Source organism: Morus notabilis, unplaced genomic scaffold (genome assembly GCF_000414095.1).
Source record: "Morus notabilis unplaced genomic scaffold, ASM41409v2 Scaffold39, whole genome shotgun sequence".
Lineage (NCBI taxonomy): Eukaryota > Viridiplantae > Streptophyta > Magnoliopsida > Rosales > Moraceae > Morus > Morus notabilis.
Window position 1 is genome coordinate 576,582 of NW_010366566.1, and position 26,401 is coordinate 602,982.

The window sequence follows — 26,401 nt, forward strand, 5'->3', positions numbered from 1 at the left end:
GATGTATGTCGAAAACGTTTCTTATGAATACATTCATGGTTTCGAATAAAGTTAAACGGTAGGGATATATGAAGAAACGAATAAACTAACCTTTCACTACCAAAGGCAAGACTGAGGAGAGCAAAGAGAGCAGCTTCAATGGCGTCACAATCTTGGGAATGAATCATAGAAATCAAAGGTTCAATTATACCTCTCTCGGCCAGTTTGTGCCGCTGTTTACTACCGAGATTAGCGAGTTCATTCGCACCCCGAATCCGCGCCTCTCTCTCATCACTGAAAAGATTTTCCAAGACCACATTCTCCATTAAAGCCCCTTTATCTTCTTGTCTCAAAACTGATCTCTTCAACTTCCAAACTCTCAGTCCCTTGCGTTTTTCTTTCTTAGGAACGGTTAAATATTGGCATTGGAGATTGGTTGCTTGAAGATGTAGTCTTCTTCCCTTTTTTGGTGCCCAAAATCCATTGTTTCAGTCAGAAGCAAACTTACCATTCCTTTTGTTCATCTTTTTTATTTATTTATTTATTCGAGTAAAAAATTCTTAAAAACAGTCATATTTAACTTTTATTACAGTAAAAAATTCTCACATAAAATCACATCTCAACTTGAATTAAGAACTAAACAAGCCATTTTATCTTTTCCTATTATAGAAGCAAACGTTTTCAACTTTGTGGTAGGTTAAAAACATAGGTTATGATTTCAATGGGATTTGAATATTTGGTTTTATGGTAGGTTATATTTATGTAGCCTTCCTCTTGAGATTTCTTTCTCAAAAAACTAAAAATATTGGCCAATTGTCATCATTGCAGTATCCCAAAAATTTACAAATGGCCACATCTATATTGGGCATTCCCTTAGCAAAATATGCACTAATTATTTCCCGTACTATTCTAAAAATAACTTTATTCCCTTTATTTATGTAAATAATCTAAAGCACACTACTTTAATATTTATCAGACTACTACTTTGATTCGCTGTGTAATTAGAGTAATTAAAAAAGGAAAAAAATATTTTAAAAGTGCATAGATTAAGATTTTTATTCTTCACGTTTGATTAAAAATTAGATCAAAATTTGTATTCTTTATTATTGATTAATAATTTTTTTAGTCAAATAATTACAATAACAAAAGATATTAATCAATAGAAAATGGTAAAAATTCAGACCCATACATTCTTAAAGATAAATTTTACAATTTATTGAAAAAAAAAAAAAACCAATCAATAAATGGAAAAGTAAGAAAAGAAAGAGGATGATATATATAGACAAATATATCATGCTTGTGGTAAATGTCCCTAATAACGGATAATGTGGCTAGTGCAAGTTAACATATTTCTGGTAATTCGACGTTGACTAGAGACTTGCATAATAGAGCATAGAATATGGATTAATATTATACGTTTGTGGCACTTTCTACTTTTTTTTTTTTTTTTTGGTCTTCTACATTTTCAGTTTTTCAAAGCATATGTCCAAACTAATTATGATTTGCATTTTAACTTCTCTAAGGAATCTCTTTGCTTTTGCTTTCGCTTTCGCTTTCGCCGTTATTACTCATTCAGCGGCATTCCCTTTACGAAAATGTTTTTGAAATTTTTATGATAGATTTTTCTTTTTCTTTCTAAAGGTATGCTGATTCTTATTATTATTATTATTATTTTTTTCTTTGAGCAATATGGTGATTCTTGTTTCTTCTTAACAACATTTAATTTATGGGAAATAGTAGAAAATAGGCCAATATGAAAAGTTTAAGAAAGAATTTAGGCCAATTTTTAGTTATAGAAATTAATAGGCCATAACTTATTAAGATATGGTTCATAACCAGATAAGTTATGAACAAACTTGTCTAGTTATGGATAATAACTTGTCAAGTTATGGTTCATAACCAGACAAGTTATGGACAAAAACAGTAATTTGACATATTTATTAACTTATGTAAATTATTGACCTATTAATTTTAATTAATCTCAAGTCTTGGTCTATTTTCCTCTTTCTCCCATTATTTATTTATTTTTATATTTATGTGCGCCCATGTGGTTCAAAACGTCCTTGGGCCGGGCTTGGCATTAGAATCAGTGGCTTGTGGAAAATGAGGCCCAAAGAGCCCAATAAAACTCCACAAAAAAAGCGTGGGAAACGAAACGTACCAAAATAGTAACTATACGTACCTGAAAAAACAGGATGTCAACCCACGTAATTACACAAAGGAAGCAAAGAGACAATACAGTGCTTCGGATCATCTTCTTCTCCTCCGTCCATGGCTTCCCTGGTTTTCCCTTTCATGAAAATACCTTCCAAAAACTTCGACCTAAATTCACTTCAAATGGCTGAGATCTTCTACCATGTTCGACACCCCACACCACCGACCGGATATATAAAGGGAGAGAGTCTCTCTCCGGAACCACTATTTTAAATTCTTTTTATGATAGGATCTAACTAATTTATCTTAAATTAACAGAAACTGACTTTTTTATCTTTCAAAGGAAATTATTAACAAACAATAAAATAGATAATAAAGTAATTAAATAAAATTGGAATGAGTATGAATCGGAGTGGGTAGAATTCGGAGTGAGGAATCAGAGTCAGAATAAGTTGTTTACTTAGTGATAAGATTTAAAATCGGAGTCATTCTAAATCTCATTTATACGTTTACTTACACCCATAATCGGAATGAAAAAGTGTAAAAGTACTAATATACCCTTTAAATCAATTTGATATTTTCAATTTAAAAAATATATTGTGTACTTATTATATTAAAATTAATCATAATTAAAATATTTAGTGTAATAATTGGGTACTAAAATAAAAAATATAAATTGTACAACTATTTAAAATATAAAAATAAATTTTAAATAAATTTAAATAAAATAAATAAAAATAAAAAATAGTGTTAAAAAATAAAATATATTATTAATTTATTAAAAATAAAGTACATATTTATTATATTAAAGTTAACAATAATTATGCTAATATTATAATATTAGGCAAATAAAATAATAATTATATGTTGCATTTATTATTTTTTAAATTTTATTTTTAATTGTGTATTTATAAGTAAAATAAGGGTATAATAGTAAATTAATATTAATATTAGGAATGAGAATCTCAATCCCAAGGAGGGACATGGGAGTGTCAATCCCATTCCTCAATTCCAAATTTGAGTGGGGTCCACCAATCTCACTCTCATTCCAGGATAAAAAAAAAACAAGTAAACATAGAATTGACTCCATTTCTCCACTCTCATTCTTCAATCCTGATAAGTAAACATTTAATATCTCATTCTTCCTACTAAATAATATAAAATGATTATTATAATCATTTTCATCATTCACATTCTCTATCTCTCCAATCCTCTCCATCATTTTTCCTCTCAATCTCTCTTACTAAAGGGAGCCTTATAAAAGTGCATAGAAGGTTCAAATTTAAAAATAGTTGATGAGCTCTCAAGAACCAACAAAAAAAAAAAGAGCCTTTTTACTTTACAAAACGAAAAAAAACCTGCCCAATAAATTGATATACGAAAATCAGTAGACTATGAATCTTATAAACTAATTTAAAAAGTGTACATTTGATGAGATTAAAAATTAATGGTATACTTTTTAAATAAATTTAAAAATAAGGTATAAAAGGTAAATAATAATAATTTTATGAGTTAATTGCACAAATGGTCCTTGAGGTTTACCCTTACTCATATTTTAGTCTATGACTTTTAAAAACGTACAACAGTTGGTCTTTAAGATTTTATTTTATTTAAGTTTTGATCCTTTTGTTTACACGGTGTTAAGGGTGTATTTGGAACTCGTTTCAAAATAATTTTATTTTTTGTATGAAAATGAAAATGAAAATGTTTTCAATCTCAGACAAAAATTATTTTTAAAAATACATTTAGTAGTTTTATTAAAAGATTATTTTCAGTATAAAAAAACTCAGTAATGTCTCTCTCTCTCTCTCTGCTCGAGAGAGAAGAAAACGAAAACAAAAAATGAAAAACAACTAAAAGTCATTTTTCATTTTTCTCTCATTTTACACTAAACCAAAAACCCGTTTTCATTTCTGGTTTTTGTCTTTATTTCGCCAAACGTCGTTTTAAAAATGTTTTCATTTTTTCTTTCTTAAAAAACGTAAAAAATAAAAACGAGATCAATTCCAAACACGACCTAAATATTTGGCGGAATTTATACAAATTGTGGATCAAAATTGAAAATATGTGAAGTTAAAGACTAAAATAATACAAAAAATAAAAATTAATTTTCATATATAATCTCTAAATTTTATCTATTTCTAATTTTGATCCCTTATTTATATAAATTTTGTCAAATATTTAATATCTATTTAATATAAAAATTAAAATTGACACAGAATAAAACATCAAGAATTAATTGTGACATTTTAAAAGTTAAAAATTAAAGTGAAATTGAGGGTAACTTTATGAGATTATTTGTGTGATTAATCCTAATCTTATCACAAATTAGGGCAAACATATAAAATCCATTGACCTCCCTCGTCAGTCGCACGTGAACCCCGAGTTTTTTTTTTTTTTTCTTCTTCTTCTTTTCGTTTCTTTTTTCCTCTCGTTAGAAACAGAGGCCTTTATAAAAATAACTCTTTTGAAAAGTTTTATTAGTAAAATAACTTTTTAAAAATTTTTATTTACAAAATGACCTCATTTTACAAAGAATAAGTAAATATCTTTTTTCATAAAAAATAAAAGAGTGTCATTTTGTTAATTTCACTTTGTTGAAAAATCATTCTAGCATATTGCCCCCAGAAAGATGCTAAAATTTGATCACCTGAGGCTGAACATAACTCTGTAAGACAGTTCATAGTGAAGGTTTCTCTCAAAGCTAGGGCTAACTCGTGTAAGTTTGCGATTAGGAACTGCCACCAAACTCCGACCGCATAAATAACTGGTAATTCCTCATTTCCCTACGGAGCTCCGATGGCCGAATGTCGTAATTTTTGCACAGGTGAGTGAATCTCTTCCATTTTTTTTGTTGAAAAGTAATTTATTTTGCAAATTTCTTTTGAATTTGTTTATTGCCTAAATAAAATGCTGAAATTCATGTCCAGATTATACCTTCATACATTGCTTCATTAGATTTTAGTCTAGCGATTTAAGAGTAAATGACGGTTATTTAGCTTTTTTAAGTGATTTATTATTGATTAATCAATATCAGTTAATGATTTATTAATATCAGTTAAAATATTACTGATTTATCAGTGATAAACTATTAGTAAATTAATTCTGAATGATTTCATCACTAGTTGACCATTACTTCTCTAAGGAAAAAAAAAGTTGGGTTATTTGTCGGGTCCGTTCACTTTGCTGATTCGAGTTTGTAATTCGAGTTCAGATGTGATTTTATTTGAGAACTTTTTACTGTAGTAAAAAAGTTAGATGTGACTGTTTTTTAGAACTTTTTACTATAGCAAAATTCGAATCGGCGAAATGAACGGGACCGGAGGCTAAGAAAGCGTCATTTACCTAATTTTCCCTTTAGTTTACTTCTTCCTGCCACAAAACTATATATATATATATATATCTGTGTGTGTGTGTGTGTGTGTTTTTATGTTTTTTGTGTATATTATGTGTATGTGTGTATTAGCTCCGAGAATGAACTGTTTTTGTGGGCAGATAAGTATTGTAAGATAGATATTGTTTGTAAATTTGAAGCAGGGGCAGAAATAATTAATAGGTTTTGCGAGCTTCCTGAAGAGATTGTGGAGGAAATTCTATTGAGGTTGCCCGGTGACTCTCTAGAAAACTGCAAGGGCGTTTGTAAGTGATGGTTTAAACTGTCCGAGTCTCTAGGGGAAACAGTAAGCTCTCCAGGACCAACATTTTGAAGTGGATTCCGGAAGAATTATTGGAAGAACTCCGCCATCCTTACATCTTCCATGTCGACCTTGTTAGGAAATTACGTTTCCTAATAATAATTATGGGTCACATATTTATAATAATTATGTTGACGCTATTTAATTAATTGGTCTAATTATAGAGAGCTCAAATAGTCTCCTAACTAGGTATGAGCTAAATGAGTGGATACCTAATATTGACTCAATTAGGTTTAATGAGAGTCTAATGAGACAATATATAAAGAAATTTAGGTTACGGTCCCCAATACGTCAAACCATTCGGCCGTTTTCCCGCTTCCCCATCTAGAGTGAGAACACCCATTCAAGAATCTTGTGATTTGATTGAGAAAAATAATAACTCGACGTGCTCGTTATCTTAGAGATTTCTGCTGGAGATAATGGCTGCACCAATAGAGACAAGTATTTGTTCTAAACTATTTTCTTAGTAATTTTGTGTGATAATTCTTAGGATGTGGAATAAGGATTGAAGTCCAACAGACCTCGCGAACGATCGCGGTAGAGCCAGACGCAGAGCAACGAGTTTTTGCGGCTGCTTTTACGTTGTGATGGCGTCGTTCGCGTGTTTGACTCTTAAAAAGATTGGATAGCTGTTTTTGTTAAACCCTGCACTCGGAGAATTCAAGCTCTTTCCTCTTACTTTGATTGCTTCAGAGGAGCTTCGGAAAAATTCCACTTCCTGAGGCGGCATATATCCCGGCTTTGCTTATGCTACTTTATGTTTGAAGACTCTAATTTCGGTCTAGAAAGTAGAGAGGAAATATGCAACCTTAAATTATGGCTTCTCTTGAAACTTTAGTTGGATTATATCAAACTCCACTTGTTTGAGAAAATGCTCAACCATTTGTTTATCTCATTAGTTGACTTTCGAGCTAATCTTTCCTACTAGCTGGCTCTTACATTAACCAGATATGTTGCTTCATTCTTTTGTGTTTTTCCCCTTTTTTTTTGTGATTAGAAAACATAGTGTAGCCGATTCTCTCTTAGCCAAATTTTCATGAGAAAGAATCAAGGATAATCATAAATCCATGGTATTTGGTATTTTCTCTCCCCTTTTTTTTTTCTTTTTTACCACTGATTATTTATTTTGCATATCACATTGTGCCATGTATACTTGAAGGGAAATACTAGGAAAGGACAACGTTATTAAAAACGACAAGAGTAAAATGGAGATAGGGTGAGATGACACCATCGAATTTATGATGGTGTGAGTAACATTGGGTTCATTACTCGTAGATAATGAAGATATGATAAAATTACACCACTATTTTTTTTTTTTTTTTAAGAGTACATGAATTGGGGAAAAGAATCTTTCGAATTTCCAACAGTAAACAAGAAAACAAAACTGTCCTGGTTTAACATGGACCTTTCACTACTATGGCAAACTAATAAATCAAATTTAACTTCAATACAACAAGAAGACCAACAAGCAAAAATGGCCATAAAAATGTGGTATAAGCTTCTCTAAGCATCTTTTTTTTTTTTGGCGTAGGTAGTGGTAGTCTCACCGCCCATTTCTTATCAACTAGGAGGATCTAGTTTGCCGCCTCCTACTTCCTAACTCCTAAATAGTACTTTCATATTCCATTAATATCATTCTGTTTGTCATTTTCGAATCATTTTCTATAAGGTTGTGGAGCCCAAAATTAGGAGATAGGCCAATGGTTCACGTTATTTTCTTATTTTCTTTTTTGCTTTTTCTCTTATTTATATATGTAAAGTCTTAATTCAGGCATCCGACCAATCTGATAAATGTAACTTATGAATATTTACGCGTAATGTCGCTTATTCATACATGTAATTTTTTTATATGTTCATGTAATACTCAATATTACATATGTTGAATTATATTTATTAAATATTATACTCAAATAAACTGAGTGTTACATACATATAAACGATGTTATACGTGTATAAAAAAAATATTTGTTCGATTGATATGAGTTTCCGGCTTAACATAATTCCTATGCATGTATATAAAATATATAACTTTTATTTATATTTTTTTTTTATTTGAGTCCCACTCAAACCCGCGTCAAAACAAAGCGATTTCTGCTTTAGCCTCAGGTACCTAATTCCTTTATTGCAATTCAAGAAATATATACAAGTGTCTAAATTATGTATAATCCTTGCACCAAGTTGCTTTGGTGCTTATATGTACTAGCTGGCCATTTGACGACATAAACACAAACATGTAACATCAAAAAAGAATAGAAATAATAAAAAAAAAAAACACAAAACATTTACCGTATTTGAAATTATTCTTATTTTTATTTTTTATGTTTTTTTTTAAATGAAAATGATTTTAAAACAACATTTGACATAATTAAATGTAAAAATATAAAAATGAAAATAATTTTTTAATTTAGTATAAAATAAAAAAGAAATAAAAAATAATTTTTAATCATTTTTTATTTTTTATTTTCATTTTCTCCTCTCTTGAACAGAGAGAAACATTAATGAATTTTTTATATTGAAAATAATTTCTTAATAAAATTATTAAGCATATTTTTAAAAATAATTTATATCTAAAATTTTTATAAAAAAATAAAATTATTTTATAATAAATTCTAAACGCATTCATTATTTTCAAAAGAAAAATCAGTACGCGGGTACGAGTCTCAATATTTACAGTATCTTTTATAAAATATCTAATGATAGTGATTAGTGGAAGAGGGCGATTTTTTTTTAAAGATTTTGATTGGCAATTTGTCGTATTGTGTGTGAAATGCTATAATCCAACGGCTGGAAACTATCTGCGGAACATGTTTCACAATCAAATAATGTAATTATTTTGCGATTTTTTTTCCCGCGAAGAATATTGGTTAAGAAATAAATGCATAATAAACAAAAAGAGTCCAATAAAATGAGAACCGCTAATTCAAAGTATGTCTCTTAAAAGATGCATATATTTGCGACATACCTTATGCGTCACATTGGAAAAAGGCCATTACCCCCTGCAGCAACTTCCATTCCCATTGACTAGGTTCCCACAATGAAATTGCCACGTCAAAAGCATGACTATTTACTTCTCATTAGTCAATAAATCTCTACAATGAATTCAACCATTTCAAGTACTAACAGGTGTTGATATTTTAGAGAGTGTTTGTTTCACAACTCAAGTTAAGAACTGGAATTGTGTTGTAATTTGAGTTGTGAAAATAACAAGACTTTCATGATTTAAGTCATATTGCTACAATGTTTTATTTTACAAAAATTTAAATTTAATTTTTTTATTACAGTATTTTTTTCTCACGTATACAACTCAAATCATGCAAAAAAATAATGTCTAATTTTTTTTCCACTCAAATTTCCACTCTCTAAATTCTCTCTCTTCTTCTCCACACAACTCTACTCTAATTCCTTCACCTCCCAAACTTTAAAGTTGTTCCTCCCAAATCCTATCACATTTCTAAAATTGGGCATGATAATTAAAATATAATGTGAAATAATTAAGCATCTTATGATTTAAAAATAAGAGCAATTTTATATTGCATGTTGTAAATTTTTAATTGGATACTTATAAATTATATCATTAAATTAATTCAATCATTAAAATAACGGTTCTTAATGGTTGTATAAAATGTCAATCAGAAAAATATATAAGCAAAAGGTTAAAATCTTCAACAAACTTTTTTTACTTGTCCAATCAAAATTTAAGCTATTAGTATAATGAGTGTCTCATTTATTGAAGAACAATCTGATTCCATCATATTAAGTTGAATAAAAACGCTCTTTTTAAAGTGATATTATCATCATCGGTAATTATCACTGTACAAATTTACCATCATATTTTTACATGTTAGTTTAGATTTATAGATTATGATTCTCAAGTCATCTTACTAGCCAATCTCTAATTGACTAAAATACTAAAGAATACCAGTAGTGTTGTAAGATTTGGCCTTTTCCTATTAGTTGTATTACTTATAAGCGTCTCTTTTCTTATGCAGTCATATCCAATAGCTGACATGGCGAGAAGACATTGGTGAAGGTCGAGGAAGAGAAAGGTAGGGTTCAAAGCAGGGAATCACAAGTTAACCGAAAAGGGACACAACGACCAGAGCATCCGAGGACAAAAAGTAGTTTTTTTTTTTTTTTTTTCCTTCTTTTTCTTGGATATCCTTCTATTCTCTCTCTCTCTCTCTCCCCTTGGGATATATATCATTGGCTGTATAACATGGACTTTTCACAAACCCAGAGTTGGTTTTTGTTTGGTGGCTCTTCTCACTCTTCTTATTCCTCTCTCTCTCTCTCTCTCTCTCTTCTTTGCGTACTCGAAGCCGATAACATTTTTATTTCATATTATAATAATAATAACAAACATAATCAACGTAAGCGTTACTACCCATCTCTCTTCTATCTCATATCTTACTGCTTTATTTTTTGATTTTTTTTTTGTTTCTGTTGAATTGTTCCCAACTTTTTTTTTCTGTGTTTTTCCTTTGAGGGAGCTTCAAAGAGCAATCTTGATCGTAATTTGTGTTGCTCTAAACTAAACAACATATGGTTTTTGAATAGAACTTGTTGTGTGGTGTTTTTAGCTGGAGAGAAGAAAAGGGAAAGTGAACCCAATTGTGAGCAGCATAAGAGAAAGGTTCAGGCTCAAAGCGATGCCGTTGAATATAGTACACGAGGCCAATGGTTTTCCCAGAATCATACTCACTGAGCCATGTGGGTCTTCTGCTGAGGTAATTGGTTCTTACTTTTTGTCCGTACGGGTTTTTTTCCTAAATTTTATTGGAGTTGATTCTTTTGGTTATGGATAATTGGATATATGTCATGTCATGTTATGCTAAGATTTTGATAATAGTAAGGTTGTTCATGTATATTCCTACTTGAAAAGGCTTTTGCATGTTATGAATTTGTGGGTTCATCACAGATTTGTTTTTCTACATATTAGACTATTTGGAAGAGATTTTAGCTTATAAACCATCTTTCTTAATGGTTTGAGGATTATTGGTATGGTGGGGTATGGTTGATTTTAATTTTGAAGCTTGTTGAAAGCCATCCTTCATAATCCTTTTTAAGGAGAAATGGTTATTGTGGAGCATGTACTGTGGTCTCAATAAAGGTGAACCTTTTTACAGTTCAAAAAGTTGGAAAAAAAAAGTATGTGTATAATGCATGGGACAGTAATAGAATTGAAATGGTTCAATTTATCGTAAAGGGCTTAATTGTGTGGCTTTGATTTGTCTAACGTGTAGTGATTTTGTGCTCACAATCTTTTACAATTTGGATGTGTATGTTTAATTTATGTTCTTTGGACATTCAATGGTTTCAGGTGCTCCTGTATGGAGGGCAGGTCGTTTCTTGGAAGAATGAAAGAAGAGAAGAACTGCTTTTTGTGAGCAGCAAGGTAAAACAAAAAAACTTTTTTTAAGCGTGTTTGCTTTCAGATACAATTGAGTAGATTTAAGGACTGATGTTATCATTTTATTATCCTAAGAATTGTTGGTGAAATATGGATTTGGTTTTTCTCATCAAAGACAATCTTTTTTCTGCTCCGCAGGCAATTTGGAAACCGCCAAAAGCCATAAGGGGAGGTATACCTGTTTGCTTTCCACAGGTCAGTCTTTAATAAGAAACTGAAAAATATTTTTGTTCTGTTTTGCCTCTTGTTGGGATTGAAAAAATCCTTAACTACTGCTGCCTTTCGCAGTTTGGAAACCTTGGCTCGCTGGAGCAGCATGGATTTGCAAGGAACCGATTATGGTCATTGGATAATGACCCTTCACCTCTGCCTCTGGCTAACAATCAGTCATCGGTGGATTTGATCCTGAAATCCACAGAAGAGGATTTAAAGACCTGGCCCCGTAGGTATGCTCTTGAAGGCTGTGATCATTGCATCAAGCATGTCTTATGTTGAAGGTTATTGTTACATATCTAATCTCCTATTAACCTTTTCTTGGTGTTTCTGAAGCTTTGAACTGCGACTTCGTGTCTCTCTTAGTGCTGGAAAGCTCGCTTTGATTCCCCGAGTGAGGAATACCGATAACAGACCATTCTCTTTTACATTTGCACTGCGGAACTACTTATCCGTATCAGATATCAGGTATTTAGCTTTTCTGATGCAAAATGTTCTACCCTCTTTTAACTTTTATGTCTTAAAAGTATACTATAAAGTTGTAACTATGGTGGACTTGGACTTGGAGTTGCGTGATTTATTAATACCTGAGCTTGGAAGGTTTTGAATTTATCTTTTCTCAGAGTCATTGCATGATACTGTTTAATTTGCAGTGAAGTGCGTATTGAAGGCTTGGAAACATTAGATTACTTTGATAATCTGATGCGCCGAGAAAGGTTCACTGAGCAGGCAGATGCAATTACCTTCGATGGGGAGGTAACTAAATTTTATTATGCTTTGATTTTCCATCTGACTGGAAGTTGCGGTTGGAATATACGCGTCATATTTGTATCGATAGTAATGTCCGAGAAACACGTCATTTGTCTTCAGATTGACAGAGTGTATTTGAGCACACCAACAAAGATTGCCATTATAGATCATGAGAAGAAGAGAACCTTTGTCCTCCGAAAAGTTGGAATGCCAGATGCAGGTTCTTATCGATACTCATAGTATTTGGATAATTTGATTCTTATTTAATTTTAATCCATAAGATTAAACTAATAAACTTGAATATCTTTTTGCTATACAGTTGTATGGAATCCGTGGGACAAAAAGGCCAAGGCACTTTTGGATTTAGGTGATGAGGACTACAAAACCATGTTATGCATGGATTCTGCATCCGTGGAAAACACAATTGCCTTGAAACCCTATGAAGAATGGAAGGGCCATCAAGAAATCTCTACTGTCTCATCAAGCTATTGCAGTGGGCAGTTGGATCCTTCTAAGGTTCTTTACGGCTTTCGCTGACCTAATCTTTGTGCTTCACAAAACTTTTTACTCTCTGCGTCTCTGATAGCCTATGTGCCCTTAAGGCTGAGCTATGTCTCGCCCCCTTTTCGGTAGATGAGATTGGGATGAAAGGGCTGGCTTTCACTAACCGTCAGTGAAGGTGACACTGCATAGCACATGTTCTATAGTAATTTATCGGTTTGTTTTATTTATTCCCTTGTATGCACCCACTTGCTTGTTCTTGTATAATCTTTGTAGTGACAGTTTAGGATGTTACTGGAGTGAGCATAAATTAGCTTAAATATAATATGTGATAGTGTCATTGAGGGGTCAAACCATCACAGGCTGGGCAACAGGGCATTTTTATGTGTTGCCACTTAGTAATGGTGAAGAATGTTTATCTTGTATCAGAGTATTGTCAAATAAATGAGCTTCGTGGTTATATTAAGCACCCCATGAGTCATTTATTTAGTCCTTTTCTTGCTATGAACCATACATGTAGATGCAGTAACGGAAAATATTGGAATTTCATGTTTGTATTTAAGTGCATGCTGAGTTATGTGGATAAAAAACACTTAATTCTTAATGAGTAATTGGCCAGTCCCTAGGTGTAGACTCGGACCTTATTGACTCAAACCTATTTCGCCGCTAGCTTAGAAGAGAGAAAGCAGGGACATCCCGAACTTTTCTTTGGCTTCCTTGTCAAAGGGGTCGTCTCCTAAGTACATATGGATATAGGCCCTGCAAAGAAGTTCACTTTCAACCTTGCTCACAATTTCTCCCATCACTGCATTCATCAAAGACTTTAGTGTTAAATGTTCCTTTGAGAATGAAGAACAAATGATGTGTCGGTGTAAAACGTTATTTGTGCGCTCTCACCTTTTGCTTGAAGGACGTGTCCTGGTAGGCGAGAAATCTCTATCACGGAACCAGAGGTTAACTTAATGTCATCTGATGCTTGACCCAGGACCCTATAAGAAACGTGCAAAAATGAAAAAGAAAAAAAGAAGGGCAAAAGATTTTTGATAAGAATGTTATATATCAAGCTAAAATAAAAGTTTGTTTGAGACAGGAAGGAAATTACTTGTTTGTGAGGTCCTCATTCTTTTTGCCACCAGTCAACTTCTTTATTGATGCTCCAAGACCTTCATCAAAGCTCTTCCTTACCATGCTCATTGTGAGGCCAGAGTAGACAATGACCATTCTGACCATCATGGCGAAATCACCGTCGATCGCCAACTGAAACATCTCCTTTGTGGGTTTTGCCGGGGATTTCCCTATTTTTGACTTGAGGAGATCTTTCAACTTCTCATTATCAGCATACACTCCTGCAGGTCGAAGAACATTGACAACGCTAGTTATTGGGCCGTTTAGTTTACTAATTTTAGTTTTTAATTTGAGTTGAAATGTGACTTTGTGTGATAACTTTTTACTATAACAAAAAAGTTAAATGCGACTGTTTTTAAGAACTTTTTATTGTAGTAAAACTCAAATTCTAAACTCGAATCGATAAAATGAATGGGGCCTTAATTTGCAGTCTACCCCTGCATGATTGCATGTATTATTTGACATGACACAGCCATTTAAAAAAATTAAATGCGACTGTTTCTAAGAACTTTTTATTGTAGTAAAACTCAAATTCTAAACTCGAATCGATAAAATGAACGAGGCCTTAATTTACAGTCTACCCCTGCATGATTGCATGTATTATTTGACATGACACAGCCATTAGTAGACGCTTTTTGGAAGCCAATTAAACAAAACGTCACGATTCCTTCCCATCTTTTTATTGAAGAAAAATGTAGCTCAACGACAAAGTTCAGGCCGAAAGCCTTTTAGAAAACAGAACGTTACAAATTTCATGTCCTTTTTCAGCTTACTTGTTCGTTTGCACCACGGCATTTTCTTATTGTCATAAATATCTTGGTCACTTAGCTATAGTACTTGGTCTTTTCACTTTTCTCATTCTTTTATTTTAAATGTAAAATTACTGCTAGACTAATGCATGCAATCATGTAATACGAGATATTTATAGTACCAAAGTGAGTGAGACGTGTTAGATAATTAAGAATCAAATAAGTGCGAGTTTTAAAGTAATACCAAAGCCATAAATCTTGATGCCAAGGCCAAGCATGGACTTCTTCCTCAAACCAATGCAGTTCAACAATTTGCCATCATCCAGTTTAACAGGGAAAGTCTTGGGTTCAACCTCCAGAGCCACTTTCTCCTCCTTCACTTGACCATTAACTTCTCCATCTTTCTCTCCATTAGCTTCCTCCTTCTTTGGCTCCTCAACAGTTTTGGCTCCATTCTCACACTTGACACCATTGGCCTCCTCGAACTCAACACCATTTTCTTTCTCTGCTCCATTCTGTGACTCCGAGGCCACTCCGGTTTTGGGATCGATATCGACCGTCAATGACTTCATCAACAGTTGCAGTTGCAGCCATTTTTCAACTTTGTGTTTATACAACGGAGAAAGTAAAAACTGATCAAGTGAAAGACTTCCTCCTCCTTTGGCTCCTCAACAGGTTTGGCTCCATTCTCACACTTGACACCATTGGCCTCCTCGAACTCAACACCATTTTCTTTCTCTGCTCCATTCTGTGACTCCAAGGCCACTCCGGTTTTGGGATCGATCTCGACCGTCTCTGTCCTGGCAATGACTTCATCAACAGTTGCAGTTGCAGCCATTTTTCAACTTTGTGTTTATACAACGGAGAAAGTAAAAACTGATCAAGTGAAAGAGCTGGCTGGGCGACTTGTACATAAACAATGGAGCTATATATAGGGAGAAGTTGGTGAGGCTTAGACAAGAGGCATTACATTTGCGTGGATGAGAGAAGCGTTATACGTAAAGTAGTGTCTTTGTCTCCTGATAGAGTTGCATTGGAATTAACGATTACAGATAAATTGAAGTTAATGGGAGAAAATTGTGTATTAGGGCATTATAATCAATACACAGTTCGCTGATTCAAGTTTTTAATTCGAGTTGAAATGTAATTTTATGTGAGAGTTTTTTACTGTAATAAAAAAATTAGATGTGACTGTGTGTGAGAGCCTTCTACTGTAGTAAAACTTAAATTCTAAACTCAGAATCAACAAAATAAACATGGGGCATGTTCTTTTGTCCAAAAAACTCAAAAAAAGACAACTCGAGTTCCAACTTTATTCAAGTTCACGTTCTTTTAAGTTTTAACTTTATTCAACCTTGCTCAACTTTATTCAAGTTACAACTTTAACTCAAGTTATAACTCAAATTCAACTCAAAAATTACACTCTAAAAGAACAACGATCTCTTAACATTGTAGATAATTTATTTTTTATATTCTTGTTTTTTTTTATTTTGTATTTTCCATAATCCTTCTCTGAGTTTGGAATTCACACATCCCAAGAGTTCATCTGCAGGAATTCCTGAGCTCAATTCAAGACCCCATTAAACCACAAACTTTGAATTGGTGCTACTTTCACCATTGAAAGGTGTGCACGCTTCATTCATCTTTCACACTTCCCCGGCCCAGGTTAGTCAGGTTCGTCAAGTTTATGTAAAATTGTGTATTACTAAAGCAGAGGAAAAAAAAGGCTATTACATTGAGTTAAAATACATTATGTAAAAGTTAATATCAATTATATATATATATATATTTAAGGAACGCTATATTTAGCCTAACAAAAGTGTAAAAATGTAATATATAACACCATCTATAATATAAATGTTAATACTAATTGTATATTTAACATTAAAAAATGTGATATAATATCTTATTTTTATTTTTATTCTAATGCATAATACTACTTAAAATGTTAAATATATTTTTCTTATAACCACTAAGCTTTACTTAAAGTTGTAAAGTAAATTTTTATTTTAAAATAATTAAAAAATGTAAAAATTACAATGATTACATGAAGAAATAAACATTTTGACCAATAACAATTAAATATCAAAATTTTCATATATTATACTTAGAAAAAAATTTACCACAAAATATAACATATGAAAAATTTAGTACAACAAATAACATTACATTAAAAAATATTTTTTATACTCAATCATAACATTGTATTAAATTCTCTTTTTATCTCTAATGGATAATGTTATATGGAAAAGAGGAGGAGAATAGGCCAAAATAAAAGATGCATAAAAATTAACTCTCTCTCCTCCTTTCTCTCTCCTCCTTTCTTGCTCTTGTTCTCTCTTTTTTTATTCGATCAATACTCTCTCTCTCCTCTTAGTCTTTCTCTTATTATTTGTTAGACACCAATGTTCTCTCTCTTCTCCATTCTATTTCTCCCATAAGAATCCATGAGAGATCCGTGAGAAAATCCATTCTACAACGACGACGATCTACAAATCCCGATCGACAAAGACTATCTGCAAATCCCACCTAATGACGATGGCGATCTCCTCGCAATTTGAGATTGCTTCTCATAAGTCCGGCTAGTGCACCCGAATAACGACTCACTTCGAGAGAATGATAGATATAGGAGCTAAAGAGGTTGGAAGAGAAAGAGACTGGATGGTAAGGGGAGGAAAGAGAAAAAAAAGAAGAAAGAGAAAGGGGAGATGAGAAGGAGAGGGAGGGAGATAGAAAAAGAAAACACAAAGAGATAAATTATTCATTATACCGGGTGCATTTTATCATTTTGTTTACATGGTCGTTCAATCGTGTCATTTTATTTATGTGATACGCTCAATTAATAAAAAAATATTATTTTGATTATGTGTTTATGTTAACTTTAAATAATTATGTCTTGTTTATTTTATTAGTTTAGTTTATTTTAACTCAGTTTGAACTAACGTTTGGTAAGCATGCAGTTTGAATTTTATATTCCCGGTTTGAACTGAGTTAAATGGCTCAACTTAGAGTTTAGCTATCCCCTCAAGTTTAACCATTCAAACTATTTTTGAACAGTTTAAAGTGCCCACTATATTTGCTTTTCACACCTACTAAATACAAATTTAAATTTTATTCAATGTTTAAATTAAGACTTTAACTACACATCTAAACGTCAATTCAAACTACAATTTAAACTACATAATTTAAATTTTTCTGTTTAAATCAAAAGGTTCAAATCAATAAAATTCAAACCACCAAACCAAACAAGACCTATATTTTTCTCTCTTACTGTATTTTGTATTAATTATTTGATCATAACAGTCATAAATAGTCCACCTAAATCTCTTACGTTTAACTTTCAAACAATAATGTTCTTTTGGAGTATAACTTGAGTGTAGTTTTTGAGTTGAATTTGAGTTATAACTTGAGTTGAAGTTAGAACTTGAATAAAGTTGAGTAAAATTGAATAAAGTTGAAACTTAAAAGAACGTAAACTTGAATAAAATTAAAACTTGAGTTGTCTTTTTTTGAGTTTTATGGACAAAAGAACATGCCCTAAATATTTAAAAATAATTACGCACATTGACTTTAACATGGATAATAGAATTCTGGCAATGTTAACTAAAGTCAAATATGATATAAAATCGGGAACTTACTACTTTCATCTCATTATTTTGACATTTTTCATTTTCCTGGCGTATTTTTCTTTTTTCCATCGCTAAATCACATTGTGGAGTCAAAAGATCAAAGCAAATATATTATAAAAAGACTTCGATAAAGGATTTTTAATAATTGTAATTGTTCATTAATATATAATTGTGACCAAACGATGAGTATATAAAAATACGAAAGAGTGACTGCACAATTATTATTCAACTTATACACTGTGCCACTAGTGTTGTCTCTATTTACGTCCTTATTATATTAATTTTCAGCTGCAGAAACTATATAAAGATTCTCTTAAGGAAAGAAGTATATGAAATTATTAAGGAAAGCAGGGTACGTTTTCGTTAAGTGGAAATTAAAGCACCATAAATGTGACGAATGAAGCATTCTTTAAATGACCAAATAATTAATGCAAAATACCGTAGGAGAGAGAAATGTAATTACTTAGACCTCGTTCACTTCGCGGATTCGAGTTTTCAATTCGAGCTGAGATGTGACATTTTATGAGAGCTTTTTACTGTAACAGAAAAAGTTAGATGTGATATTTTCTGAGAACTTTTTACTGTAAAAACCTAAAACTGAAAACTCGAATCGGTGAAATGAACGAAAGTTAACATTAACACATCATTAAAATCGCAACTTTTTATTGGTTACATGTATCATGTACCTAAAATGACGTGGTAAATTAGGGTTTCGTTTGGTATGAGAGTTCAAATCAGGATGATTCTAGTTTTGATTTTAAAGTCAGGATTATGATTCATGATTTTGGGTCAAAATCATAGTTATGAAACCAGAACCAGAATCAGGGATTTAAACCACCCAAAATCAAGGGGGAATGTGGTTTTAGAATTATGAGTGATTTTGATTTAAAATATCACATCAGGATTCAAATCTTAAATCAGAACAATGCAAACCAAACATTGATTCTGAATGAGTCACATCAGAATCACTTTTTATTTTTTATAAACAAACACTGGTTTAAACTAAAATTATAATTCTGGGTTCTAAAATCCTTATACCCAACGTGCTCTAGGTGTATTGAATAATTTCTCGCTCACCCTGAGAACGGAAATCATAGTAAAATATTTAAAATTGAAAATGGCCTATTACTTTTTAATGATTGATAAATTTACTTTTAAAGATTTTAAAAATAAACTTATTTACTATAATTTTCCTGTTATACATCTCTCACGATTTGGTCTCCGCACCGCTTCAAATGTGATTTACTGCCTCCCTACAAGATTGAGAATGTGAAAAATATATATATATATTAATCCTTGCTTCAAACTAGTTTGAATGTGATCATATGAGGCTCCCTTTTAATCGAGTATGATGATTTCGACAACTAGGCAAAAACAATGCTCCAACTTTTGAATCTGGGTTTCAAACCCCAACTTCTAAATTTCAAACCGCAGCTGATCTCTTAAAAAGGAAGAATACACTAGCATTTCCAAGATCTGCTAACTTCCCCTGCTTGGATTAACTTCCAAGACTTTTCCAATCACAACCCAAAATCTTCTATAATTCTACTTCCCTACTGTAACTAACTAGCAGCCCATTAGAACAAATTGTAACACCTCTAAGTGAGTGCAAAATAACAAATCTGGGCTTCAACAGAAGAGTTTCTAACATGGGAATAAGACTGACTTAGTGTCTCTCAAATGAATGTGAATCGCTAGAAATATGTGAAGTGTACGGCTAACCCAATAACGAAAGTTTCGGTAAGGGAACCGGAGCATGCTATCATGAGACAAAATATATATTTTTTAAAGAGATTCTATTCGTAACTATTATATGTCCAAGGTCCAATATTGAAATAATTTCAGAGGTTTTCCTTGACTTTGTCCGTGTCAACAAACAATTCGAAATGTCTTGACTTTTTTAGAACATGTTTGAGTCAAATAATAATGATTCGAAGCACTTCTTTTTACATTATTTTAGAGGACGTTTGGTTTATATATTCAGAATCATGATTTAGAACCATTCTTGTTTTATGTGTATTTTTTGTGAGAAAAAATACTGTAGAGAACCATGAATCATGATTTAGAATCGGTGACGAATATAGGAAACAAACATCCCTTTAGAAACTCAAGGACTCAATAGTATGGATATGGAAAATACATGATTTCTAATCCTAACAGGAAAAGGAGGGAAACGGATACCGAGTTAGAGTGCTACAGATGGTCTAATGAGAAGAATGGAAGTAGAGCTCTTTATGTTTCGTAGAGGGATTCGTTCCCTGATTCGAATCATGATTCGTGGTTTGCTATAATATTTTCTCTTATAAAAAATTCACGTAAATAAAAAATAATTCGAATCACATAATTTAAATTCTCCAATCAAACGTCCTTTTAAGTGTTTCAGTCGGCGGAGCGACGCTAGGACTTCTTTTTATAGGGCAAGGAGACTGTGATTTCGTCACTTTCTCTTTACGATGTGGGAAAATTGATGCCATTATTATTACAAGCAAGATGTCCCTAGGACTAGAGTGATATGGGCCTATTATGGACGCCCATCAAGGAAGTCAACAAAATCTAGCCCAATTACGAGAAATTGGACCTGGGAAGGGAGGACTTGAAAAAACGGAGAACATGACCCATTGGACTTATCAAGATTACCCATTGGACTTTTTACAGGGAAAACATGGCCTGTTGTCGAAACCATATCCGGTAAAGCCCTAAACCCACCTAAAACGTTCGGAATTCGTTTTCTCGAATCTTTCGAAGGAAGAGGAGGAAGAAGAAGAAGAAGAAGAAGAAGAAGTATTGGCCATGGAGATGGAGGACAGAGGTCGAAGCAGAAAGCGGAAGAGGGCGAAGCATCGCAGAAACAAGTCTGAGGGATACAAACAAGTACAACCTTCTCATTCGAAGAAAACAATCGGCGAAGTTCCAGAAGAAGATGAAGGAAAAGAACATCCTAAATCTTCTGCTTCTGTCAGGGCGAAAAAATCCGTCGGACTCGCCAAGTCCTCTTATTTTCTGGAAAAGGTCTGTTCTTCTTCCTGGATTTGGTTTATACTTTACTGTTTTTCAACGAATGTTGTAATTCAAAAATAATATTTTTTTTTTGATGAGGTGCAGATGAAAGCGAGGTTATCAGGTGGGCATTTCAGAATGCTCAACGAGAAGCTCTACACTTGCACGTAAGTAATTGCTCATTTTCTTCTCTGAATTATCTTCTCTTTGAACTTTTGTTCTTACCTTGTTAATTTATGATTTTTGGATTGATACTTAATCTGGTTGGTATTTTGTCGTTTCTAACCAAAATTTCACTTGGATTGGCCAAATACTGGTTGAATTATCCTTTTTATTTATTTATTTTTTCTACTTTATCGGAGTTCAATTTTGTTTTTGGAATCAAACTTGCTCTTATTTTCACAGCGGGAACGAGGCACTTGATTACTTCAAAGAAGACCCTACACTGTTTGATATGGTAAGATTGTTCCAATTGAATATATATATATATATATATATCTGTTCTTATGATTTTTAATGCATGTCCAATTTTTCGTTTCTATATTATGAAAAAAAAAAAAAGAATCATTGGAATCATGTTTAATACTCGCTATTCACTGTTGAAAATGGTTATGAATTAAAAATATAATGTCTTATGAAATCTTAATGACATTAGTATGGTATCTTTCTATTTGCAGAATGTAATTTCAGTATTAATATTTGTTTTTGGTTCTATGAAAAAAAAGAATACAAAGAAAAAAGGAAAGAAAAATTGATGAACAGAACTTGATGGTTTTTGTTGATAATTGACTTAAGTTACTTACCTGTCCAGTATCATGCAGGATATCAAGAGCAATTGTCGCATTGGCCTGAGCTACCAGTAAATATAATTATAAAATGGTTAAAAGATCATAGCCCTTCTCTGGTTGTTGCTGATTTTGGCTGTGGTAAGGTTTACTTTAATGTTCTTTGCACATTTCTGCAGATCAAGCTACAGAGCACTTTTTCTTTTATTATTAGTTGTGACCATTCGTTAATCTGTCGGTTTTTGAGCTCTGTTGATGTGTTTTTCTTTGATTTCCAGGTGATGCACGCCTTGCAAAAAATGTGAAGAACAAAGTCTTCTCCTTTGATCTTGTCTCACATGGCCCTTCAGTTATTGCTTGTGATATGTCAAACGTATGTGCTTTCAATCTGTATTGTTTATAGTGTCTACTACCACAATTGTGCTACGTGTTTTATTGCAACTGAGATCTTTTTCCTTGACCATCCAAAATTCTGAAGCAGGAGATCGGAGTGTTCAAAAATTTCACTAAAATGAGAATGTATGCATTGTAGTTATAATAAGCTCTGAAAATAAATTCTTTGTGCTTATTACTGGCAGACGCCTCTAAATTCCGAATCAGTAGATGTTGCCGTATTCTGTCTCTCGCTAATGGGAACAAACTTCCCGAATTACCTGCAGGAGGCATGCAGAGTTCTTAAGCCCTGGTCTGTGCTGCAAAACCCTGTGCTTTCTAAAAATTTTGGTGACCTTGTATGACCAAACTTCTTGTTCTCTAACATACATATTGTGGTTTATCAACAGTGGGTGGCTTTTGATAGCAGAAGTGAAAAGCAGGTTTGATCCAAATACTGGAGGAGCAGACCCCAAAAAGTTTACCAAAGCCGTTTGTGATCTGGGATTTTCCTCAATAACAAAGGTCTGCTTTATGTTACTATTATTATCACCTTGTTGCATTTAGTTTGATACGAGCATTGGTGCTGACAAATTCTCATTTTGTGCAGGACTTCTCCAACAAGATGTTTATTTTATTGTACTTCAAGAAAAAGGTCAGAGACGTCTTGAATGTTGTACATCAAATTCCGACTCTTACACCAGTTTTGTTGCTGGGGAAAGTGATATTCCTCGTTTTGCTAGTTAATAACGTTTGCATCTCTTATCTGTAGGAAGTGAAAGATTCAAAAAGGAGGAAGGATATCGAATGGCCTGAGCTGAAACCTTGTTTGTACAAGCGCCGGTGAGATTAACTCTCAGAGCTTTGTTTCGTAGGAGTGAAAAATGGGAGGAGGGAGAGGGGTGATAGTCGAAGGATTTTGATCTCGGAAAAAAAAAAAAAAAAAAAAAGAGAGCGAATGGGTTGGAAGAGGGATTTCAAATCCTTCATATGATCCCGATTATAATATCTTCGAATATGGAAGAATTAGAGTAGGAATTACATACCAAACACAACAAGATAAAGAGCCTTTTCCTCTCTATTTTTCTCACCTTGAGTTATATCGTATATTTCATTTCTATTTTTATATCCTTTATTTCATTTCTATTTTTTCCCTCTTACCAAACACATCCTAAGGTCTCGTTCATTTCACCGATTCGAGTTTAGAATTCGAGTTTTGTTACAGTAAAAAGTTTTAAAAAACAGTCGCATTTAACTTTTTTGATACAGTAAAAAGCTCTCACATAAAGTCACATCACAACTCGAATTAAAATCTTAGATCAACGAACTAAACGAGTCCTAAAAGAGTTTGTTTTACCAGAGTAGTTGCTTCAATATATTTACTGTTTTTTCGCCCTTAAGAATTTAGTTTGGTATGAAAATTTACTTCCCATTCTACATGTTTCAGAATTTATATTATTTTTTTGTTTCTCTTTCTGAGATCTTAATTTTATTGTTGTTCTCTTTCCATAATTTGTCCAAAGGCTATTTTAGTTCTAGCCCAAGAAAAATGTAAAAACGGTTATCACCGGGTATTACTTGGACATTTTATCGAAGGATTGTACGTATTATCAAATATCAATAATATAAAGATATGTGCCTTTTAGAATGGACATAACTTGGATAATTAACAAGAAAGGAAAATTGGAATGATTATTTTAAGAGCAAAGTGCACTGTTGCATCTTAAATTATTCGTTTTTTTTGCATAATGTATCTTAAACTTTTAATTGTAATAAACTTCATTTTAAACTTTACAATTAGTTACAATTAAGATTCAATAGTTAACGAATGTTATCAAATTGACGGTTTAATATGGGATTTGCATATGAAATGTAAAAATTGTCATTTTTTAAATATATCATGTGTAAATTTTGTGTCTCAAACTATCAATTTAAAGTTATTAAATTTTAATTATAACTGATTTTAAAGTTAAAAGGGTGCCGTTTGTCTACAATTTAAAGCTTCATGCAAAAACAAATTACGTGTCTGAACTGTGGGAGCCTTGTTTATGGTTGAAGTGTGAAAGAAAATTTGATTATTAGTGAATTTAGTAAAATACGACATGTACGGCCACATGTCCAACACACGACAGTAAAAATGTGAAGTAGTTGTTTAATGCGTGCGGGGAGTTGTCAGTGTCCGGCACGTGTGGATTCTGCGTTATGATCTCCTCCCAGATCATTTTTTAGATCCAGTTTGTTGATTCGTCCGTCCCCAATATTGGAATTTTACTTTCTATTAAAAAAAATTATAATTTTTCTTTTTAAAAACAAAATTTATGGTGATTTCTCAGAGGAAGGAGCCTTTGGAACTTGGTCATATAGAACAGTTGTTGTTCTTTTTTTCTTCAAAGTAAAAATATAAGGTTTTCGTTTTTTGTTTTGTTTTATTTATTTATTTTTTTTAGTAAAAGGTTTTAGTTCAAACAAGAGGGCAAAATAAAATGTCAAATGTGGAATTTGTCGCTTCTGTTCATTATAACGTAATTGTCTTCTTAGTTGCTGTATGAAATGGAGATACATTTTTAAGTTACATTGGAAAGTCAACATTTGTTGTTGTCTTTAAGATAAGATAGTGATTAAAAAAAAACGAAGATCTAAAACGAGAGAGAGTGTGCGAGAAGGAAAAAAAAAAAAAAAACAAAACAAATGAGGAGCAAATTAGGAAATCTATTTGTTTGAATTATGCTTCTCGTTATATAGAATGGAATAAAATAAGAAAAATTACAAAGAGCATAAATCTAAAATTTCCAAAAATCAACATGACTTTTCACTTCTATTCAATTTCTCATAAAATCTCCTAAATTATGGTTGACAAAACTGATGGGACCATTTCATCCTTCTCTTTAACATTCTATTAGCTACGAAGTGTCAATACAATAATCTAAAAAAGAACCAATCTGGTCTGGTAGGTAGCACAAGAAAGTTTTTATTCATTTCCTAATTTTCAGAACCAATCTGGTCTGGTCTGGTAGGTAGCACAAGAAAGTTTTTATTCATTTCCTAATTTTCACTCATTGAAAAAAATGGTCTAATTCTACACTACAACTCCGTTCATTTCACCGATTCGAGTTTAGAATTCAAGTTTTGTTACAGTAAAAAGTTTTCAAAAATAATCACATCTAATTTTTTTACTACAGTATAAAATTATCACATAAAGTCGCATCTTAACTCGAATCAACGAACTAAACGGGTAGAACTTCGTCTCTATGATTCATATTATTCCCATAGATAAATGAATAGAGTAAAAAAGAAGATCCTATCCATATAAATTGAGATATAACATAAAATAAAATAATTTATTACCTCCATCGCGTACCCTTAAATTAAAAGATAACATAAAATAAAATAAATAAAAAGCATAAACCACGTGACAATCAATATGAAGGGGTACAAGATGTTATGGCAATTCCTTATCCTTTTCCACTTCCGTGCTATCATGTCTCGAAAATAAAAGTACTTTCCTCTCTCTTGCGTGCCTAGATTTTTCTCTCTATGAGCTTACAACAATCAAGTCATTTCATTTTCTAGAAGAATTATTGAATACGAGACAAGTCAATAATTTGATAGGACTTCTCGACAACTCTTAAAAATTTTATTAAAAAAAAAAAATGTTTATTCTACTTTTATTTCTCCTGGGAGCACCTATAACAGGAATTAATTTCCAACATGATATCGTACCAAAATCAATTAAATCAACATTGTTCACACTTGCTTTAGAATTCGGAGAGTTGAGGATGAATATTTGAATATTCATTGTTTAAGTTCAAGACTTCTTCATTCGGAAATTAAAAACTTTTTAAGTACCAACCAATAATTGAAACGTTAGAGCCAAGGGGGGTTGAGAGTTGAGACACTTTTTTTGTGGCCGTCGGATCACCAATCTTTTTAACAATCGAGATTGTTGGTCAAACTCAACAGTAACAAAAGGGCAAAACCACCGACTCTTTCTTTGTCCTTTCAATGGAAGAGTTCTTAGATAATTGATATCGCTAAATGAGAA

At 32.3% G+C, this 26,401-nt stretch overlaps 3 protein-coding genes across 4 annotated transcripts; 2 read left to right on the plus strand and 1 right to left on the minus strand.

Moving 5' to 3' along the window:
* The first annotated feature begins 10,168 nt into the window (after window positions 1–10,168).
* On the plus strand, window positions 10,169–13,168 carry LOC21403466 (putative glucose-6-phosphate 1-epimerase). The gene is made up of 9 exons (XM_010110535.2): window positions 10,169–10,198; window positions 10,409–10,555; window positions 11,149–11,223; window positions 11,377–11,433; window positions 11,527–11,684; window positions 11,788–11,919; window positions 12,105–12,207; window positions 12,322–12,421; window positions 12,521–13,168. The coding sequence occupies exons 2-9, from the start codon at window positions 10,478–10,480 to the stop codon at window positions 12,736–12,738; spliced, it is 921 nt and encodes a 306-aa protein (XP_010108837.1). The 5' UTR covers window positions 10,169–10,198; window positions 10,409–10,477; the 3' UTR covers window positions 12,739–13,168.
* Window positions 13,169–13,275: 107 nt separating this feature from the next.
* LOC21403467 (fatty-acid-binding protein 1) lies at window positions 13,276–15,728 on the minus strand. Of its 2 annotated transcripts, none has more exons than XM_024173726.1 (5): window positions 15,232–15,728; window positions 14,821–14,998; window positions 13,805–14,048; window positions 13,600–13,691; window positions 13,276–13,507 (listed from the first exon to the last, which is right to left on the minus strand). In XM_024173726.1, the coding sequence occupies exons 1-5, from the start codon at window positions 15,412–15,414 to the stop codon at window positions 13,374–13,376; spliced, it is 831 nt and encodes a 276-aa protein (XP_024029494.1). In that variant the 5' UTR covers window positions 15,415–15,728; the 3' UTR covers window positions 13,276–13,373. The 2 variants fall into 2 exon arrangements, with proteins under 2 accessions (XP_024029494.1, XP_024029495.1); XM_024173727.1 differs by having other exon boundaries at window positions 14,821–15,170; window positions 15,415–15,540.
* Window positions 15,729–20,912: 5,184 nt separating this feature from the next.
* On the plus strand, window positions 20,913–23,309 carry LOC21403468 (ribosomal RNA-processing protein 8). The gene is made up of 9 exons (XM_024173768.1): window positions 20,913–21,214; window positions 21,308–21,369; window positions 21,608–21,659; window positions 22,014–22,128; window positions 22,266–22,360; window positions 22,566–22,672; window positions 22,770–22,884; window positions 22,970–23,014; window positions 23,132–23,309. The coding sequence occupies exons 1-9, from the start codon at window positions 20,996–20,998 to the stop codon at window positions 23,204–23,206; spliced, it is 885 nt and encodes a 294-aa protein (XP_024029536.1). The 5' UTR covers window positions 20,913–20,995; the 3' UTR covers window positions 23,207–23,309.
* The last annotated feature ends 3,092 nt before the right edge of the window (window positions 23,310–26,401 follow it).